The 22,286-nt window shown below is 41.3% G+C and overlaps 1 protein-coding gene across 1 annotated transcript in view; it reads left to right on the forward strand.

Moving 5' to 3' along the window:
* WDHD1 (WD repeat and HMG-box DNA binding protein 1) overlaps positions 1-14,018 on the forward strand; it is a gene marked incomplete at its 5' end in the record, with an annotated part of 30,241 nt that extends 16,223 nt beyond the window's left edge. Inside the window, 13 exons of the mRNA XM_084288435.1 lie at positions 1,092-1,333; positions 1,820-1,957; positions 2,638-2,794; positions 4,443-4,557; positions 5,985-6,116; positions 6,472-6,689; positions 8,431-8,561; positions 10,002-10,058; positions 10,917-10,960; positions 11,118-11,273; positions 11,579-11,760; positions 12,958-13,093; positions 13,657-14,018. Coding sequence (XP_084144561.1) covers positions 1,092-1,333; positions 1,820-1,957; positions 2,638-2,794; positions 4,443-4,557; positions 5,985-6,116; positions 6,472-6,689; positions 8,431-8,561; positions 10,002-10,058; positions 10,917-10,960; positions 11,118-11,273; positions 11,579-11,760; positions 12,958-13,093; positions 13,657-13,857 — 1,909 coding nt within the window. The 3' untranslated portion in view covers positions 13,858-14,018. The remainder of the gene's footprint in view (positions 1-1,091; positions 1,334-1,819; positions 1,958-2,637; positions 2,795-4,442; positions 4,558-5,984; positions 6,117-6,471; positions 6,690-8,430; positions 8,562-10,001; positions 10,059-10,916; positions 10,961-11,117; positions 11,274-11,578; positions 11,761-12,957; positions 13,094-13,656) is intronic.
* Positions 14,019-22,286: the final 8,268 nt, after the last annotated feature.

The following is a 22,286-nucleotide window of genomic DNA, read 5'->3' on the forward strand; positions in this document are numbered from 1 at the left end:
CATATATTTCAGCTTTTATCACTTTTTTTTTTTTTTGAAATTTTTGGCTTTTGATCTTGCTTTTTTATTTATGGGACCGCTTTTGAGGAGGATTTTTTCACACCCACCCACTTGTAGACTTCAAGGTATTGAAGGATGTATTTTGTTTCCTGAGGTTTTTCTCTAAATCCTGTTTTTCAAGTGTATATACTAGAAAGTTCATGCATGGCTAGCTCAAAGGAAATTGTAAACATGCACAATAGTCTTTCAGTCAGCTCAGATCAATGATAAATCATAAGGGCTCTGCTATTTCTTTTCATGCTGTTGCTATGGAAAGATGTTTGGAGCTACCTGAAGAATTACCATGTGAAGAACACAAGTTCAGGAAACCATAGTAGAAAACTTCAAGCAGCTGGACTACTCTGCTCTTGTATTTAAGAATGACATTGTGTGGGTTTTTTGTTTGTTTGTTTTTGTGGAAATATGTTGAAGGAAGAACTTTCTGCCTTTTCTGGGGAACATACAACACTGTGATAACTTGAAAAGCAAACTTTATCTATAGGAGTGTTATTTCTATGTATTGGTTGTCTGACTCTGATTATTTTTTTTCCTAAATGAGGTAAACATCTGAGTTATTTATTAAAAGCTGTGGTGTCTGTAAGTGGGTTGCAGACCATTTTCAGTCATTAAGATTGCAGAATCCAAGTTCCTAATCTTTTGCTCCTGAAGGATATCACAATGTGACAGGCCTGATTGTCAGGGCTACTGAACACCTTCAGTTCTTGCAATGTTAATTAAGCAAGATGCTTATCTCTTTCCATATAAAAATCTCTACTCAGACCTCTGAAGTGTCTCTGCTTCATGCTTTAGGGGCTGTAAATCTGCAGGGCTGGAGACTGAGCAGGCTCTTCAGTTCTTGAATAAAAACAAAAACAGCTTTGCAAATGACCACTTGTAATCTGTCGGATGACGCAGTTCCTAATGACAGTCACATATTCTAGGTCTCTGATAAAAACATAATATATTGCTGTAGATGAAACGCCTGATGTATTTTCAGATATTGTGTTTTTCTTCTTGTGATGCTTCACTGCTGTTCTTTGTCTCTATTTTAGCAAGCTCCACTGCATTCATTTTAGCTCATGGGACACAAACAAGGAGTGGACAGTAGATATGCCAAAGGACGAAGATATTGAGGCTATCTGTCTAGGTCAGGGCTGGGCTGCTTGTGCCACCAGCGCCTTGCTGGTTCGTCTGTTCACAGTTGGAGGAGTTCAGAAAGAGATCTTCAGTCTCCCAGGTCCTGTGGTGGCCATGGCAGGACATGGAGAGCAGTTGATGGTTATTTATCACAGAGGTATTTTCTCCCTTCTATCTTTTTTGAACTATGCTTTGTTTCAATCCTTGTCTGTTACTGGCTTCAAATACTGGTTAATTTGTGTATAATCACCAGAATTGTTTTACTTTTCCTTCTTCTTGTCTGCTTGATGACACCGTACTGTTACAACCTATAATTCTTTGGAATCTGACAGCACAGCCTATGTTTCATATTGGGATGCCTAGCTTAACTTGTGGGGAGTGGGAGAATTTTGTAACTGTAGCATAAATAGATTAAATTTAGGTTTCAGATAGGCCAAGATGAATTACTGGAGGAAAATAAGGGACTATTTTGTTATGCATGCTTTGTACGTCAAAAATGACAAATAGTTGCTTGTCTGATAATTGTATTCATGGATAATGCTGCCTTAGAATTAGTTTTTGATTCAAAACTTATTTAAATTTTAGCCAAGAGACAAGACAATTCTTTGCTTTTTGATATAGTCATTGAACAACTTCATCCTAGGTACTGGATTTGATGGGGACCAATGCCTTGGAGTACAGCTGATAGAGCTAGGAAAAAAGAAAAAGCAAGTTTTGCACGGAGACCCTCTTTCTCTTACAAAGAAGTCCTATCTGACATGGGTTGGATTCTCAGCAGAAGGTATGAATAACATTGAGAAATCTTGATGTTAGGTGATTTTTGGAGCAGGGGTTGGCTAACTAATGCCCACTTGGGCGTTAGTTAGTAGAAAACGTGGTCCTGGGACCTAGATTTCCCCTCCCCATCCCGAGTCTCCTCTATGCTAAACAAAACTGTTTTTCTGTTCTTTATAAATATTTATAAGAAATCTTTAATATGTTTCCACTCTGAGTAGAATACACTTGAGTATTACCAGAATTTAATTTCCCAATCAGTTGCCCTGCTCAGCAAAAAGAAATAAACTGCATAAGTGCATCATAATTGGCATGTTCAACATAACTATCTCAGCAGATGTCCCCACAGAAAAGCTGGTAGCTTGGGAGGAGTTTGTATGATAACTAGAAAAAAGCAATTGTCAGATAGCTAACTTTTTTTGGGATCTATCCAAGTAACAGATTTTGAGTTCGTAAAATGTTTTCAAGTCTTGAATTTGAACATGAGTCAGTAGCAGTGGTATTGGCTGTCAGAAGGTGGCGCATCTTTCTAAGGAAACTAGTTTTTCCCAGTTAGGTTGTACTGTTTGGCTTATTGTCTTTGAGTTATGCAAAACGTCATTTCCCAGCAGTATCCAGCAGTTCAAACTTACTCACGTCATAATTAGTTGCCTGTGAGAACAGCTGTCTACATTTTGTACCCAACAGGTACCCCCTGTTACGTGGATTCTGAGGGAATTGTGCGGATGTTGAACCGAAGACTCGGGGATACTTGGATTCCAGTGTGTAACACAAGAGAGCATTGTAAAGGAAAATCTGATCATTATTGGGTTGTGGGCATCCATGAAAACCCCCAGCAGCTCAGGTCAGCTATTCCACAAAAGAAGTGCTTTCTTGTCTTACTTCTAATTTATAGAACACCTCGTAGTAAGAGAAACTGGAAACAACTATTACTAAAGCAGGTGGCTAGTAAACGTGCATTGATCTAGTTCATGAATGCAATTCTGCATGGATGTTTCATCAGTAAATTTGTTCTGAATAAACTCATTGGTTTTATAATGTGTAACAGACTAATGCTGGCTTCTTGCCTTGTCTAACAGACACGAGCACTTTTATGAAATCACACATCTCTGATGCAGGGAGATTCATAGGACTGCACTTTGCTAGAGAATGCTACTAAAAACATACAGTTGCTGTTAGGATTCTGTGCTGTGGCCATGAAGAACAATTTTGTAAAAGTGCTGATGTATTCAAATAAATATTTAGCTAAGAGTGAGCCATTACTTCAAAATGTGACAGTGATGGTGTCTAAACAACTTTATTCCTCTTAACAAGCATCACAGAAGTGTAGTTGCTAAGCTTTGTTTGTAGTCTTCTTTATTCAGTGATACATGTCCTTTTCCTAGCAGCTCAGAAGCTGTCAGCTTACATTTTATTGACATTTGGGCTCTCGTACTTTGCTAAACATGCACAATTTTGGGTGTTGGTGGGAGACTGCATTTTATTTAAATTCATACGATGCTTTTTTAAATCCTCTGTTTTATGCAGTAAAGAAAATACTTTGATATCACAAGTAAATATCAATTAGCTGTCTGTTTATCCCTCTAAAATATTAAGTAGTGTTGGCCTTTCAAAAATTCACCAAAACTGTGCAGGACACGTCACATTGATGTGATAATCAACTGTGAGTCAGTCATCTTGATTTTTTTTTTTCTCGTTCTACTCCAAGAAAGAAAACACTGCTCTTGGAATTGCAGAGAGCATTTTTATTCAAAGCCAGTAGCATATTGAAGATAAGAAGGGGGAGGGTTATTGTAGAAACACCATATGCCGTAATCAACACAGAACACTAATGCTTCCTGTTTTGTTTTTTTTTTTTTCCTAGTGTTTGAAACACTAGCTTAAAGCTATAAAAAGAAACATTTTTGTCAGTGCTCATTGGTGCTGCTGGAGATACAGCTCTTCCCCAATGTTTTGCTTAAGTGATTGTAACCAGAGTATTAGTTTAATGAAGCAGACTGTGTTTTTAGTCTGTAGATGTGCAGCTTTCCCCTTTTTTTTTCCCCCCCTCTGTCACAGCACTGTTCTCATGAAGTCCAAAATCCCTATCATAATAAATAGTAGATGTGCCTGCTGTTTCTCCAGTGGCCCTCCGTTGTTCAGTAGTTTCTGAATTTAATAAACTGCATTTCCATTTTGTAATTGCTGCTAAACAGTGTGTTGTGTGAGATAGAGATCTGTGTCTGTTACGTGCCATGTTTGGAGTTTCTGGTGTGAACAAGAGCAGCATGTGCCTGCTGGTTTTAAAATCTTTTATTGGTTGCGATGTAAAAATAACCCTTTATAATACAATCTAATATATTGCTATACTTAAGTCAGTAATTTCATTACTACTTTTTAAAGAACAAATCCTCTTAAAGTATCTTGCTTCTTAGGAGACATGATTTAGATGTAGAACAACTGGTGACTCTGTAGCTGATGAGGACTCTGTGTTTTTTGTTTCCTGTGCACAGGTGTATTCCCTGCAAAGGAGCCCGATTCCCTCCTACACTCCCACGTCCTGCTGTAGCAATTTTACCTTTTACGCTTCCTTATTGTCAAGTTACAACAGAAAAGGGACAGATGGAGGTATGGAATGATGTTGAGTCCACAGCTGATAGACTTAGACATCCCCATAGTAGGGATTATATAAGATTCCTATTAATCATCTCTACTACGAAGAGGGTTGTGCAAACTCTGAGTAAGGCACCTGGCTAAGGAGGTTATTTGGGTTCAGGGGTTATTTGGGTATAGCCCTTTCAGTTGGGTTTGCTTCACAACTGGTTCTAGAAGAACACTAAATTAAGTTGTTAGAGTTGACACAGTGTTAGTATTTACACACAATCTCTTTCAGAGCAATGAAGTTTCTATCTCTCTCTGGTTTGTTTGTTTGTTTAAAACAATTATCAGTGGCCTAATGCTTGAGAAAGTGCCAGATTTGGGGATTCAACTTGAGATCCCCTTGAAGATGCCTGTTTCCAATTTTTTTTTTAGGCATGTTTCTATTTCTGGAAGATCTTTTTTGAAAGACGTGCTAAGTATTCCCTATAATCATTCTGAAAACATAGGCCTTGAAGCTTGATTTATTTTCTTAAGGCAGAGTTTGGTTGAAGATGTATGTGTGAAGAATACCCAGAAAACTGTTACCAATTTTTGAATTTTTTATTAGTCTTTTTTTTTAATGTGGGATTCAGCTGTAGTGTACAAAATAGAAATGGACATAAAATTCTAACCTCAGTCTCAAAGTCTGTTTAATGCTATTTGAAATTTATTTGCCTTGATGAAAGCATGGAGGAAAAAGTTTCAATAATAAAAACTTTATCCTTTTTTTTATGAATTCGTGCTCATTCTTTTCAAAGTTTTTCTTTTTGTTTACTTGAAGGACTATAGTTTTTGGTTTGTTTGTTGTAGCCTTTTCTTTTTTCCTCTGTTCTTTCCAAATCAGGAACTGTTAATTTACCCAGAGGGAATATGTACTTCTTTATAGATTGGTCTTGTAAAAAACAGGTGATTCCTAATAGATCTGATGAGAAGACATTGGTTTTGAGTTAGGTATTTTGCCACAGAGCTAGTCTGGTCCACTAGCTTTGCTAGTATTTCCCTGAACAACCTGTCTCGCAAACGTTACTCCTGCAGTTACAGAGTTATTGTGGAATGTTTCCATTTCACTCTGGGGCAGAAAATACAAGATAAAGTATTCAATTTGTTCTAGAACTGCTTATACTGGTAGCAATCTGGTGAACATGTAGGTCCTGCTGAAAGCCTGTAATAGAAATGGAATTTAAAGAGAGGATGACTATTCAGATGGGTTTGTATGTTGGTGTGGTCTATTTTTCTTCACTAGGCATTGGTGTTTAAAGAGAATTGTCTGCCACTCACCCGTCATTATAAAATGAAAGGAACGTTTAAGAATGAGTTGATAAAATGCTTTGTAATTTATTAGGTATAGAGCTGAGAGCTTTTCATTTTTTCACCCTCCCTTTGACCTCCAGCATGCATCTTTCTCCCATTTTCAGGAACAATACTGGCGTTCCGTTATTTTTCACAACCATGTGGATTACTTGTCAAAAATTGGCTATGAAGTTGATGAAAATGCTACAAGTCAGTCAGTGAAAGAACAGCAAGAACTTCTAATGAAATTGTTTGCCGTAAGTACAAATACCTTGAAAAATAGAATCCCAAAGACTTCATTTTGAGTGGATAGGATTTGATGCAAATTTAGATGTGATTGCTCTTCGTAGAAATGTGGCTGGTTATCAGGTACCTCACCAGCTACAATAAGAGGTGGATAGAAGTTAATGTTATTATTTATCAATACGGAGAGTTATTACAAAAAAAAAAAAGGTGTTTCTTTGCTCTGCAGTTCATAATTGTTGGTGATTTGTCTTTATTTGTTCAATACATAAAAAACAAAACAAAACAAAAAAATAATATTCTGGTCCTAGAGTCTTCAGAGAGCTGTGTAACTGAAGTGTGTAACTCTCAAGGCTTTTCTCCTTTCAGCTTTCCTGTAAACTGGAGCGTGAATTTCGTTGTGTGGAACTTGCTGACCTCATGACACAAAACGTTGTGAATTTAGCGATCAAGTATGCTTCTCGCTCTCGAAGACTAAATTTAGCTCAGCGGCTTAGTGAAATGGCTGTGGAGAAAGCAAGTGAATTGGCAACAGCACTGGAAGAAGAAGAGGAGGAAGAGGATTTCCGAAATCATCGGAATGCCGGGTAACACACATTTCTGAGATTAAAAACCTGGGAATGTTTTTACTGATTTATTAACGTTTTATTCCAATTGATACACTTCGCTCTTCTGGACGGTAATTTGTAACGTGTTTGTTATGACGTACTGGTTCGTACTGCTCTACTCATAAATTGTGTGTATAAAATGGTAAGCTCTTGGTGACATCTTTTGAGGACTAATTAGAAATTAGCAGCAGGGTACTGACACAAAGTGTCTCCACTGCTTACTTGCTGTGTGCCTGTGTACAGTGGCTTCAGAGGCAAAGTGGACTTGATACCAAATTGCTCTGATTTTGTTGTACTGTTTTTTTTGTCTCCAACCTATTTTTTTCCCTTTGCCTCTGTCTCTTTACCCCATTTCTACACCCTTCTTAAAACCCTCTTACCTTTCTCCAACCCTCCCCTGTTTCAGCATCCCATCTCAGTTTATCCCAGTTGATCTTATTCCCATGTCTCTAATCCCAGCTCTTCCAAACTGTTGAACTATTACAGGTTTGCTGTCATTCTTTTCTCTGTATCTGTGCTCTTTACCTTTCCTCTCCTACCTGTACCTGCTTTGTATGTGCTGTCTGTAAAGCAAGAAGAGGCAGAAGATGTGTGCTTTCTTCTTTCTGTTTATTTTTGTTTTAAATACAGATCGTACAGAAGAGTTGTGTGTTCTTGCTCAGCATCTGGATGGAACAGCTGTAAGGAAACTAATAGCTAACCACCAGTCTGATAACGCTGAAAAAATGCCCTGTTTTATCAGAAGCAGCGTCCTCCCGTAGCAATTTTATGTATGAAGTTTGTAACTTTTTTAAAGCAAGAGGAAGTGATAAGTTGAGGGACTTATCTGTAGCCTTTCCCTTGGTTTTAAATGTGCTATTTCACAAAGAAAAAAAAAACTTTTTAAATGGTATACCCTGTTCTTCTGGATCACGAATGGAAGTTGCAGTCCCGTGTGTACAGCTTCTGCCACTCTGAGGGCTGCAATACACTGCAGGCACTATGTTTCTTAGTGCCAAATGAATCTAGTACTGACACTCTAGTCGAGAGAAATGAACCTTTTATTTTCAGGTGCACACATTTTAGTAACCAGCAAAGATTAGGTGGAAAATGCAAGAGAAACACGTGCTATAACTGGGGAATTTAGAGAATAATGAGATTAAGCATTGGAGCTTGCTGCTTAAACTTCAGACTGGAAATGTGTATCCGTGTTATCACCTGCATATTTGTTTATGCAGAAAAGTAACCTGGTATTGCTCATGATAGCAGAGGTATGCAGATTTCAATGGAGCTGGAAGGTGCCTGCTGTTTGCATTTACATTTGTGGCAAAGCGTTCTTAACATCATTGTTGTGCACTCTGAACAAGGTGGCAAAAGCTTGCTGCTTCCCTTGGAGTTTGCTCTTGTGCACAGAGCTGTTTGAAGGATGGTCCTTGCACTTCTAGCTGGGTGGGAGTTTCAGGTAGTTCTGCAGTCACGTGTGGTCTATCTTAAAACTCCACGAGTACTGTTTTAAGTGGCTGTGTGTTGTATTTCTGGGTGAACTGAAGTGATTCATGAAACTTTATTTTATTTTTAGTAATCAGCACAGTGTAATCAGTGGTACAATGTAAGTGAATGCCAAACATTATTGTTCTTTTTTCTTAATTTAGAAAGTTAGCCTTCTTTTGTTCCAGTTTTCTGTCTGAACGTGGTGAAGTTCAAAGCACCACTTCCTTTCTGATGAATTCCATCCCTTTAGTTACAGCAACTCGGCCGCAGAGCGGAGTCGTCTGCCAGTCAGGAATGTTCAGCAGGACGAAGAAATGGAAGATGCTGAGGAAACTGATGAATATGAGGAAGCAGAAGAAACGCCAGAAGTGCATAAACAGAGTAAGAAAAATACGTTGTTTGAATAGGCTGGAAGTTATCTAGATGGGTCTTTCACAGACTTCTGATAAGGAATTCTGCAAATTCCCTGATAGTCTTAAGTTTGGGTAACTCAGCAGGATAGAGCATGAAGCAAGCAGTGGAGTTTTCTGTATGTTTTTGATTTTTTGACATAAAATTTAAGACAGACAGACACACCACATGGCAAAGGGCCCTCCAGAGGAGGCACAGGAGATTTGACTGGGGAGCCCTTTACTTGAGTAGAAAATAATACAGTTTCTTTCACTGAGTTTTGAAAATCTCCAAGTGTAGCAGGGACGAGGTTTTCTGCTACCTTACTAAAACAGGTCTGGTATTTTCTGAGCTGTCTTGATTTTGATGGATGAAAAAACATGCAGCAGGGTGGCACAGAAACTCCTGCCTGCAAGCTTCCAGTTCCCTGCACTCCCTGTGGGAGATGCATAGTGGTGTCTACCTGATCCATAGCCCAGCACGTACCTGTCGTCACTGCAGAATAACAAAAATGTAGTGTGTGTCTTCTGCTTTGTCACAGCTTGCTTGTGCATTGTACTTAACTGTTTAGAGGGATCCTTGGGGAGGTTTTTTGTTGCCTGATAACACATCTAATGGACTGGGTCATGTTGCGAAGCTGTTATTTGGTTTCAGTTCAAATCTTGCAGGAGATGAATTGACAGACAAGTTGTTCACTGAGCACTCCCCTCTTCAGCAGCTAGGCTTTTACCTCTTGCAGGAGAGTTGTCAAGCAGTCTGCACTGTTTTGATGTTCCTGTCATTACCATAGGCAGGTTGTTGTTTTTTTTTTTCCCTTTGCTTTGTCTCCCTTCACCTCTTCATCCTTCCCATCCTTTTGTATGTTTCTGTATACTGAACAATTTCGTGTTTGAGCTTTTAAGTGGTGGTCTGGAGGAGAAAAGCAAAACGAGTTTAGTGATTATTCTCATCTTACTTGGTTTGTAAGTTATGTTATCTTCTTCCCTCCATAGAAAAGTGGGGTGGGGGAGAAGAAGAAAGCTGGAAAGATAGCTTTACCTATAAAACAGAACTATTGCTTTCTGTAGTGCTACATTTATATTGTACAGCACTTACACATTTTATAATTTGATATTTCTTATTGTTAGACATTTATTTAAAAAACATGCTTCTCTCTTTCAGGAAAAAAATGTTGTTTTTTTTTTTATTTTATTTTTTTATTTATTTAAATATTAGGTATAAGGAACAAGTATACAACTCTAAGTTAGATCCAGGTAAAAAAGACGGATGTTTTTGTAAAATTGTGTGTACATTTTGAAAATGAAAAGTCATGCTGTAAGATATGAATTGGTTTACTATGACTTGCTTGTGTGTTTAGGGTTTTGTTTTTTAACAAGTTATGCTATTACTTTTTATTGCACTTAAATATGTATCTTTTTCTTTGTTCCAAAGGGCCAAATCCTTTCTCCAAAGGAGTCACTTCAGCCGAGGGGACTATTTCAAAGCCTGGTGAGTAAATCTCCATTTATTCTAGGATCAGAACTTTGTAATACTTCACAACATCTGCCCCATTTTTATCTTCTGTTCTCCCATTGCTACTAAAATTCAGCGTGTAACAATGCTGCCGAGCAGTAACTTGTAAGGACTATTGTTTTTGTGTTTTTAAGAGGTTCCTTATTCCCGTTGATGTCATCTTTACATAATGATGTTCTTTAACATCATTACCTGCTGATTACCTTGCTTGTGTCAAGTGCTGAATCAGTTATCTGCCTGGCATTCTGTGGGAGAGGGGAAAAACAGAGCAGTGATCAATCAGTTTGTTTTACTAATCACAGATGCGTTCATTAGCTGCACTTACAAGGCAGTGTAAAAAACCAGAACTGGGGGTCTGCTTTAGCAGGCAAGGCAAAATACAATCTCTTGTTCTCTTTTGCTTATTCCCTCCTGCCATCCCTCCAGCAAAAACAATAGGAATGGAAATGGATTTGGGAATGGAGGAAGTAATTGGTGTTCCTGTGGATTTGTAGTTGTTGGTCCTGCGTGGTTTTTATGATGATTAACAATAGCTGAGGATGCGTAGTATAACCCTGCTGGGGTTAACAAAGTGACTTTCTCTTTGTCCAACCACTTTGAAGTGGTTCAAGAACTTCTCTTCTTTGGTGTGGAATATTTGATGCCTCTGACCTAGTCATCCTCTTCAATTTTTCAACTAACAGAGGCTGAAATATGAAAAATGAGTATTAGCCTTTTTCTTTGGAAATGAGGCTAAGGTTGTTTCATCTACTCATCTAAAATGTGTGTATTGCGACATGGGGGGGTTGTCTACACACACGTTTTACATTCTTTTTTTTTTTTTCTATTCAACAGCTGTAATTGCATCAAGCAGCCAAGGACGAGTGAATCCCTTTAAGGTAAAAATTTTGAAGCTGGTTTGACTGCGGTGCTCTGAAAATCCCAGCAGATTTTTATACGTAAAGTTACAATGCGACTACAAGAGAAATCTTGGAGGGACATAGGAGCGCACTATGCCAGAAAATAAGTAAAATGTTTGTTTATCTGTTTTGCTAGGTGTCATCTAACAAAAAGGACCCACTGGTCCCATCAGCGAGTGTTCTAGACAATATGAGCAAATACTCAAAGAAAACTTTATCTAGCAGTCGAGCTGTAAACAAGCAGAGCCCTCCAGTTATAAAGCCTCTGATTCCCAAACCAAAATCCAAGCAGGTAATGTTTCTAGTCTTTTCATGTTGTTTCAGAACAGTAAATTGAATTTTACCAGCTTTTATCAAGTATGAAACCCTGCTGATTGAGTAAAGCGTCTTAGATGGCAGGATTCTTTTAAGCATACTGCAGAAACTTACACAAAACAGCAAGAAAAAAAATTGCTTCACTTGTAGAAATTGCATTCTGTGCTGTTTGTTTGATTGTTTGTTTTGTATTTTATTTTAAATAGGAATAACTAAACATATATTCGGCTGAATTAGACTTAACTTTTTTTTTTTTTTTTTTTTTAAACTCAATTTCTGTAGGCTTCAGCAGCATCCTTCTTCCAGACTCGTACACCGAACTCTAGTGAAAAAACGGTGGAAGAAAGACAAGAAAAAACGGTGGAAGAAAGACAAGAAAAAGCAGTGGAAGAAAGACAAGAAAAAGCAGGAAGAGAGTCCCCTGAAGTCAAAGTCACTGCACAGGACAACACTGAAAACAAAAGGCAAGTGAACGCTTGCCACTCAATGCCATGTTCCAATTTTGATAGAATAGCAAGTCCAAAAACTATTTTTTGAATGGCCGAAGTAGCTTAAGATCAAGATTAAAGTGTAAGCTCACAAGTTGTCACATTTGTGAATTTACCTCAGGAGTTTTAGCAAACTGATATTTGTGTTGTGGCAATTTGATACTAATCGTATTACAACCACAGTGAAGAAGCATGGGTGGAACTCCCTGTTTATTAAATCTTTCCAGGTATGCATGGCAGTGGTATTCAAGGTGGAAGTTTTGTGTCAGCCTGAGACAAATGCATAGAACGTGTTGGTGAATAATAAACAAGCAATGCATAATTTAATTTTGGGGCTATAAGCAACGATTTTTGCCTTGGTAATACTTACATAGCTGATAATGACCTTTGAATGATAAATGAAACCATGCTGCTGTACCAGTTCCAAGTCTAGGAAATCCTTAAACGTGTCTAGCAAATCTCTGAGGAGGTCTAAAAGCTAAGTGTTTTATGGGAAAGTATTAAAGCTTAATTTTGGTGTGGGTGCTATGGGTTTGGCTGTGTTTTTTGTTTCTTTTTTATTTATTTATTTACTTACTTCTAAAGGAAAAAAAGCAGAAGACTTGTAGCACTTAAGCAGTATATATTTTCCTTGCTAAGACTGTAATATATCTTATTCCTCTGAAGCAGACATTTTCCATGATCCCAGTCCTCATGAAACTTGCATTATTATAATGACTTCCCATTTAGACTTAATTTAACTGAGGAAGATGAAGGGAATTATTATTCATTTGGGCTAGTATTCTTTTCATTAACCTTAACAGATAAGTTTCTAAAACAAGTGGTAAGGAGAATTGTGAAAAGGATTAGCTGAAACGTGCTAATGTGTGCTCTATTTTTAGGTTGATGAGACCTTGTCAGGAAGGAAGAGAATCATTATGCTTTGTCATTCCAAAACTGAAATGTTAATCTCCATATATATCATGGATTTAATAAAAGTGCTTGACTTAGTCTTGCCTTGTCAGTCTATTCTGCAAGAATACTGCAGTAGGGGAAAGCAAACTGCTGACTGTATGTGACTTTTCTTTCAAGAAAAAAAAAACCACTCAGGTGTTGTTTAGAAATGTGATTTTGGGGAATATGGTTTTCCTCTAAACTTCATAAACTGACATTTTTTTTCTGTGCTTGCTTCAGACCAAAGACAGGATTCCAGATGTGGCTAGAAGAGAACAGAGCAAGCATTTTAACAGATAATCCTGGCCTGAATGAAGCAGAAGTTATAAAAGAAGGCATGAGTCGATTTAGAGTTCTGTCATCAGAAGAAAGAATGGTAAGAAAGCATTCTCTAATTGTTTTTTCTTTTTAATTTATTTATTTTTATTTCACCACCACCACCAAATTCCTTGGTTATTTCCAAGTAGTGCTTTTTTTCTTTAAATTCCACTGTTCTTCATCTTCAGGGACTTTGAATTGGACCATGATCTAAAACGTGTATGTGTGAAAATATAAAGCATATTGACATCTGAATAATAAGTAAAAGCAGAAAGCTGCTTTTCCAAAGTGGAGCATGTGAGAAATGTAATCAATGGAAAAAATAACAAAGTTGGGGCTTGGTTCTAAAGCCTTTTGGCTTTCTTATTTGTCCAGAAAGATGTTTAAGATCTTCAATTTTACATACAGGTTAAAAGAAATTACAGTTTTTAAGAGAAATGCTGTTGCAGAAAAAGTAAAGTGAGGAAATTGTTCTCAACTTGATTGGCAATCTCTATTTGTTATTAACAAGAATTATTCCAGCACTTCCTTATAATCAAAGAAAGAAAATATGTTAAACAAATCAGTGAATTGTGTGGCTTGCTATGTAGTTTTCTATTTAATGATGTACTTTCTTCAAAGGCGTGGACTGAGAAAGCAAAAGGAAGAGCAGCTAATGATTTAACAGAAGACAAAAAACGAAAGCGTCCCACGGCTACTGAAGATGAGGAGAAAAAGAACCAGGAGCAAAAAGCAGAGGACTCAAATTTATCAAAAAAAACAAAAACTTCAGGTCAATCTACAAATGCCAGATTATCAGCTTTTGCATTCAAGCAAAGCTAAATAATGTGGTGCCTGCTCAGCATCTGCATGCTCAATGCAGAGCCATCTACTGTTTTCAGAAATTTGCCATTGTGCTCAAAGAGCACTAGCAAAAAGAGAGTGCCTTGCTCCACATGTTTTTACAAAGTATTTTATTATCAATTATTTAGGGAAACGTTGGATCTACTCTCTAGGTCTTTTTGCAAGTGTAAAGATGGACAGCGGAACTAATCCTAGTGGGCTTGTTACCTTGAAGCACAGTTCTGCAGTTTTGTGTAGCCACATGTCTTGACGCTCATAATATTTGATGCTAAATCCAGATTAGTCGTTTTTGGGGTCATGTGCCATGTACAAAAGCTGTCCTTTGGTTATGGAGAAGCAGAGTGGTGGCTTCTGTACCTGTCTGCTGCAAACTCCTGTAAGAGAAAGACACTCAGAGAAATGACAGTGAGGGTGAGATGACAGCTTAACATCTTTCTGCTGGTCAGCTGCAGCTTCAACATCTGTGGCACTGTCGTTGAGCAGCCTGACAGGGGCTGGGACAGAAAACCAGGACAGATAGGAACGAAGCTCAATTAGGAGTGTCAGGTGTGCAAAAACAAACCATTCCAGACTGTGCAAGCGTGCTTTCCCAATCTGAGCTTCAGGACAGCCCAGGAAGGTCTCAGAACTTGAAAATGTATGCATTATTTTATGTAACGTTTGTTTTTAAAATAAAATGTGAATGTTTCTTTCCTTTGCAACTTTTGTAACTAAAGTAAACAGACTTCTCACAAATCATTAGGCAGTCATATTTACCCTTCTCTGAAGAGGAGACAGAATGTCTAATAAATATATTTGAATCAAATTCAAATTTCAAAACTTTTTCTTTTTTTTGTGATAAGGTAAAATAACTCCTCAGCACAACAACTTAGACTGAAGAGCTCCATTTTTTTCTGGTTTTGTACGCCCTTTCATCCTTTTTTCATTCTTCATTTCTCATTTTATTACTGAAAAGGGACATAACTATCCATTTAGAACACATTTTTAACATGGAAATCTATAGATTGAAGATCTGGTGAGATTTTGGTAAACATCAGGGGTGTTCTGCTATACTCTTTTAGCAATTGTTATATGACATTTTGGAAAAAAAAAAAAAGCTCCTCTTTTCACTGTATGTAGAAAATAGGGGTCATGATGTCAACCAGGGTGATAAATACATACAGAGAAAAAATCTAAAGACTGTTAATTTATTTTTCATCCACTGTTCTTATAATTGCTGAGAGTAGACTGCAAGTAATGGTTAATTAATTGTTAATAGTTAAGTGTACAGAAGGGAACTGTACTGATGCTACAGAAAATTCAGGAGAGTTGTAGCACATTATAAATTGTCTACCATCGCTGGGAAGAAATGATAGTATCAGTGACTGTCTTGAACTAAGTTTTTAGGCAGCAAAGCGTATTTCTGCATTTGGTTTTATTGAAGAAATTTTATTGGATTGCATTGGTAAGGAAAACATCCTGATAGAAAATCACCGTGGGCTTGGTGAGCTGTGTAATATTTTCTTTCTGCTAGGCTAGGTCAGTGTGATGACGACTTCAGGCATCATCGTTATGGTCCTGGGAGATGGGGTGGGTGTGAATGGATTCTTCTCTTAGCGTTCGAGCCAAGCTACCTGCCAGGTGTCCTTTTAAACAGCCTGAAATACAAGAAGAAATTAAGTCCCCTTCTGGAGTGAATAAGCTGAGTAACTCCTCGCCTCCCATAAAAAGGCTACATAAAGTAGCTGAGCAAGGTGTTTATACCTTGCCCTCAGGACACTGAAGTCAGTTGTACTGCAGGATCAGGAGGTAAACTGAAAAAATCAGGCAGGTAAGAAAAGAGATGGAACTGGCTAATAAATATACTCTGAGTTGTGCCAAATTAGGATGGAAAAAAAATAATAATTTCTTAATGTCCCTTTTTGGAAAGCAGAATATTTAGACTGATAACTTTGGGCTTTTCTGGGCATGCATCCTGAAAGTGAAATATTTTGACCTCACTTACCCTGAAGCAGGGTGCTGACTGGCTTCTGATGCAGCAGCATCGTTTTGGGGAAGGAAGGGAGGTGCTGATGCTGCCAGTGAGACGGAGCAAAGCCATTCTGTAGATCCAGATATTGGGACTGTGTCTATCCACCACTCCCCCCATTCAAGCTACATACACAAATCCCGTACAGCTCCCGCTCTACAGCAGGAGCAGGTAGGCACAACTGGACCCACAAAGCATCACAAGTCCTTTTAGACTGCTTTAAGTGAGAGGAAGCATCCAAACTCCCACGAGAGTTTTCGGGCTGATTTCAGAGAGCTGGGTGTTTGCAATCATGTCTCTCTTCTGAACAAACACACCAAAGTTCTCTTTTCAGGGAGACTCCTGGATTTAGTGGATAAATTCATGGAAATAACTGAGAGGACGTCAGGCTCCAGTTGCAAGCCCCCAGCTCCTGTTTGCTTTTCTCCTGGCTGAGTTTTTGCTGTATAATGTTTGTGGGTTTCATCAGACCTAATGTCCAAGGCCTGGGGGTCATAGTCTGGGTCTCGCTGCTGTCCATACATCTGCTTAGAGTCAGCAAAACTTCCCACATCTGAGCTGGAATCTTCCCTCTGGGGGCTGCCTGCCCCACTCGGAGCTGGGTGCCTGGAGGTGGTGGCTCAGTGTAGCAGGGAAAAAGGGACCCCTGTCCTCATCCCTTAGAGCTGTTCTCTGCTCAGAGCAGCCCCGTGCAGCCCCGCACTGCTGCAGGTCTGAGCTCTGTCGGAGAACAGGGCTTGGGAGCCCTGTCCTTTCTCTGCTGGATTTCTGATGCTATGAAAGATAGCCGGGGGCTATTGGCACTTGCTTGAGAGAATTAAAAAAAAAAAAGATTTTTTTTTTCTTTGGGATGAAGACAGCTGCCCTTCTTACCATCCCTTTTCCACCCTGCAAAACAGCAAAATGGTGGAGAGACGCCAAGTTGAGCAGCCTTTGTAGCAGTGACGTTTAATTACTAAGCAGTTGCTGCTGTCCACAGCAATAAAATTAACAGCCAACAGCAGCCCCCATCTGTCTCCATGCCCCAGCGCGGCTGCTGTTGCCTCTCTTCCCTCGCAGATGCGGTCTGCTCCATTACCCAGCTGCGGGCAGGGCTGCAAATAGATAGACCCCCACCACCTGGAGACTTCCACGTGGCTGCACCGTGCCAAATGGAGCAGGGCACGCTCATCCTCACAGCACCGAGGCACTAGGACTTCATCAGGCTTCATCATCCTTCTGCTTCCACCTGAGCAGGAGCCTGAACCCCAAAGAAAACGTGGAATGAATTTTAGTGAAAGCTGTTAAATCTCAACTAGCCGCTTTTCTGTAAAGATGCTCCCCAGAGATGTTTAATGAAATTGCGCTGGAATCTTCAGAAATGCCCGTTGGTCCTGAATTTGTTCTTTCCAATTAAAAAGGAGGTTATTTAGAAAAAAAAAAACAGCCTGGGAATTATGGCAAGGCACCTGCCTGCTGCTGTTTCTTCCTCCTTTTGCTCAGAAAGCCAGACATTTGTGCGCCTGGCCCTGAGGCAGGGTTGGACCACAGAAACACCCAACCTTTGCTGCGGGTCCTTTCCCAGTGGGTCCCCATCTGCTGATCCCTCTGAGGCCGTGGTGTGATGGGAAGCGCTGCTGCATCTCAGCCCTGCTCCCCTGCCCAGCCACTGCAGCTCCTTTCCAAACCCCAGGAGCACAAAACATTTTCTCTTCCTCGCTCCCTGCTTCTGCGTCTGCTGCATTCTTCCGTTTCACTACATAATGTGACCTTAAATGAAATCCTTTTCCCATGCACTTTTTCTGGAGGAAAACAAAATCATCCAAAAATAGCAGATGAAAGTGGATAGCAGGTGATGGAGGCTGCGGAAGAGAACATTGGTGAATATTGCCCGGCTACCTCTCTGCTCATCCCACACCAAAACCTGATATCACATCCTGTGTTTGGGGCCTTGTAGGGTCACAGTTGTGTTTCAGCAGAGCCAATTCCTGCAACAAGCTGCCCATGCTCTGTGTAAAACCCAGGGCTGCTGCTGGCTGGAAAGATGTGACTACTAAAAACCAGCAAGAAAGACCCAAAACAACACATTGAGTCTGTTAGCCTTTTTGGGGGATATAATTCAAAGCAGCAAGTGTCCACCTCCCTTGTTCTGTAGCTGAGAGAGCATGTCAAGCCCTTTATCTGAGAAAAAGATCTGTAAATGGACTACTTGGCGTGCTGGAGTACTGCGATCCTGTTTGACTTCAGAGGGAGTGCCGGACTCACAGGAAGCTAGACATTTATTCAGAGAAGGAACATTTGTACTAGACATAAATAAAATGTGTGCTCACCTCCTAGAGAATATTTTCTTTGGCTTTGCAAGCACTTGCTCCGTAATATAATTCTGCTACAAAGGAAAACAACTGCACACCACCACCCAGCCATGCTGCCTTGACTGCTGCACGATAAAAACCCGACAAAATCGGCCCCTGTGTGCCAGCAGGAGCTCAGCCTGGAGGAGGATGGCCTTACAGAGCCACTCACTTCACTGCTGCAGCTGGGCTCCAGCAAGGCGCAGAAATAGAGGTGTGTGTCCTCTACTTTTTATTTATTTTATTTTTTTTCATGGCATGTAATGTCAAAATCCTGACCAAAAAGATAAAAATAAAGATCATCCCTGCTCTTCTCATCTCTGCTAAATCACAATTTTGTGTTGTTTCGGATTTGGAGAGTTTTCAGCAAATGTATCTCTTAAGTATACTTCCTTTTACTTTGTTTAAATTGCAGCCACTGCCGAGGGTGCTGACTGCACATGGGACAAGGCACAAAGCAGCAGCTGATTTCAAGTCAGTGCTCTAAAACTCATCGCTGGCTTTTGTACGAAGAGTTTTACCTTTTTGTTTTCCTGTGTTTTTTTCTGTTTTATGTGGTGGTTTGGATTACAAGGCCCACTTGCAGTGCAGTTTAGGACAAGTTTCTCTCTAGCACTTGATGCTGGAGTGTGCTTGCAAATGTTTTGGGGCAGTGCGATTCTACCTGAGGTACTCATCTCCAACAGGAACAAAAAACATCTCCTCTTTGCTCCCTGAGATGTGTGGAGCTCCCATGTCCTCAGTCCCTGCTGGTGACCTGATGTGTCCTCGGGTTTGTCCTGACGGTGTTGGGAGCCAGAACCCCCCTAGGGCTCCTGCTTCATCCCTCACCAAGAATTTCACCCACCAACAGCAAACCTGGCTCGTCTGTCACTGGCTCAGAAACCCATTAGAAACCAGTAGAAACCATTAGTAGATCCCTCATTAGAAACCCAGTACCTGTTGACTACAACTTCTTCCCCCTTTGCTGTGGCAGCAGTGAGCAATGCACTCAGACTCGTACAATTTCTTTCACAAACCTGACCTAAGTCACTTCATGGACGTAGTGCTCCGGCCCTGGTTTTGGATGGGAAAGCCAAGAAAACTCAACTATCATGGGTGCCTGGGTGGAGCTGGGCACAAGACAGACTATGCTTGGAGGAGCTTTCCCTCTTAGGCACTTTCTATCTTCGAAATTCACCTCAGCTTCTCTCTGGTGGGTGTTACAGTGCCTGTGGTGGAGCAGCTCAGAGAGAGGCCTAGAGAAAGGCCGGGGCCCTCCCTGAGCGCTGCCGTAGAAATACCACGCTAATTTATTTATTTACAGGCAGGCCAGACGCTAATATCTGCCCAAAAGAGCCCCTTGATGCTGGACTCGACGGGATGTGAATGGCCAGGAAATTTGGGTGAATAGTTTCAAGCCGTGTGTTGCCAGGGAACAGCCCGGGCTGCAAATCGTGTTATTGATCTCGGGGATATAATGCCGAGAAGCAATTGAGCGGGGAGGTGCGGGGCCACGGCTGCTGTCCCACTTTGCTCAGGAATCGAAACCCATCCTCGGGTCAGAAGTGGGCTGGAGGGACCCAGAGATCCTCAGGGTGTTGCTCAGCTCCTGACCGGGTTGTTGGAGCAAGAAATGGGGCACATTCTGGAGCTGTTAATTACAGGTTAATTATGTTTTGACTCGAACCTGCCTTCTGTGGCCGCAGCCCATCTCCTCTGTGGGTTTTGGGGAGCTAGGGATGGAGGAGCCTCTGGGTGCGGGATGCTCTGTGCCTAGAAGTGTTCAAGAAAAGCTGGAATGGGGCAAAACTGCTTTTTTGCTCCATTTTCAGCTGTAAAACTTGAGACCTGACCAGATCAGTTAAAACAGAGAAAGTCCCTCTGTGGAAATCCTCTCAGACCTCAGGGATCTGCTGTCCCCACAGAGGAACCAGTCCCTCTGGGAGAGAGGTTAGGATTTTAGGAGCCTGTAATCAATTTTGCTTGTTATTCCGGGTAAACCGAATTAAATTGCTTGTGATTCACTGCTTAAACTGACGCACTTGTGATTCCAGCAGCCGATAAACCTGTGCTTACAGGGCCCAGGACGGATGTCAGCAGGCCGCGGCACTGTGTGGATGCGTGTAGATGCGTCCCCGTTGTTTGAGGATCACGCTCGGGCTTGCTGTTATTAGCAGTATCGATTTGCATCGCTCTTCTCCTGCCTGAGCTGCTAATGATACACTGGGTCAACACAAACCACTGCGGATGGTTTGAGAGGGTGGAATTTGTCAGTTCTTAATCTCTGAGCCTGGTCCCAAACACTCCCACTTTATGGAGGAAAAGTAGGCGTCTTTGGTGTGTGATTTACCTCAGCCTGTGCTTTGCTCATTCTGGATGTATTCAGATACAGCAAAGAAAAATTTATTTGGGAAGGCTGCGTGAAAGCATGGGGTGTAATTTATAGGTTAAAAAAAAAAAAAAAACTTAGCACAAGATACTTAAAAATAACAAGCATTGGTGCTGCTGCTCACCCAGCTGATGTAGGTGTGCTTCAGAGGTGGAGGACGTGGCCGGCTGGAAATGGAGCTGTAACACATCCCGACCCGTATCTAAATGACCTAGAACAGAAAACTCGGTGCTTGCAAATGCTGTTAGCAAACCTGCTGCCCTCGGCTCCTGTGTGTGTGACCTCTGCTCGCACCCAACCCAAAAACTGGTTGTCTGCAGGTCCACAGGGTGCTCACGCCAGCAATAAAGGAGTAACTGCCCCTCTCTTCCTGCACGCAGGGGAAAAATTACTGCCGACTTGCTAAATTTAGACCATTATAAAGTTCGGCCGACTGTAGATACCTTATCTGCCGGTTTTTCTAAGTGAATCAGCGAAGCACAGCCCAGGGAGTGCCACTCCCTCGATACCCTTTGCTAACCCCTTTTCCATACGTCCCATTACGTCTCGGCAGCTCGTAGTTCCTAAGAAATCCACCCTTTGCACCGTGCAGGTCTGGCTCCAGCCAGGAGCATTGGTCACCCTGCTGAATTTGCTGACTGCTTCTGGCAGGGGAGCCAACACAGCTCACGTGGAGAATTCGGATACCAACGAAGGGGTGCGGGGCGGTCAGAGGTGCCCAGCTGCAGCCCCGGGGTTGTTTGGGGAGGAAAAGGGATGGGGATGGGGGCTTCCAGCCCCACTGCCCGCTGCTCCCGCAGGCCAGCACCTTCCCAGTGATTTCACCTGAGTCATTCTTTCTTCTGGTAAAACCTGTGGTCGGAAGCCAAAAGATAAGCGTGGAGTGCCTTATTGCCGCTGGGGTTGTGTTTTTTTTTTTTTCCCTATGCACGACAGGGAGGATTTTTCCCCGCTGCCTTCCGGATGGACCTGCACGTGGGAATAGGGCTTTCTGCCCGGGTGATGCGTTGCTGAGGATCTCAAGCGTTTATTTTGAAAATGATGAGGAAAGTAGCGCTTACCCCTGAACTGTGAGCTTCCCTTTCCACCCTATATAAAACCCCAGAAGAGTCTCAGTGGGGGAACCTGGCTTCCCACTACCCAGCCATGTAGGTCTTTGCCAACCCTCAGACCCACATAACTTTCCCCATTTCTTGGTGTTTTTCCCCCCTTTTTACCCAACTTTACCCCACCAGCACCTGCCAGGGCAGCCTTGCCGCCTGGTCCCAATCACGGTCCCAATCCCTGTCCCAATCCTGATCCCAATCCCTATCCCTGTCCTGATCCTTGTCCTGATCCTGGTCCTGACCTCAGTCCCTGTCCTCATCCCGATTCCTGTCCTGATCCATATCCGGATCCCAGTCCTGGTCCCAATCCTTATCCCAAACCTAATTCCAGTTGCGATTGCTATCCCAGTCTCGATCCCCATCCCAATCCCAGTCCCAAACCCAGTCCTGATCCCTGTCCCAATACTGATTCCAGTCCCAATCCCAATCCTGATTCTAATCCCAGTCTCGGTCCCTTATGCCAATCCCAATCCTGATCCCAATCCCGATCCCCAATCCCGATCCCCAATCCCAATCCTTGATCCCCAACCCCAATCCCAGTCCCAATCCTGATCCCAGTCCTGATCCCAATCCGGATTCCAATCCTGGTCCCG

This window comes from Netta rufina (assembly GCF_964035555.1).
Source record: "Netta rufina genome assembly, chromosome: 5".
In the NCBI taxonomy this organism is placed as follows: Eukaryota; Metazoa; Chordata; class Aves; order Anseriformes; family Anatidae; genus Netta; species Netta rufina.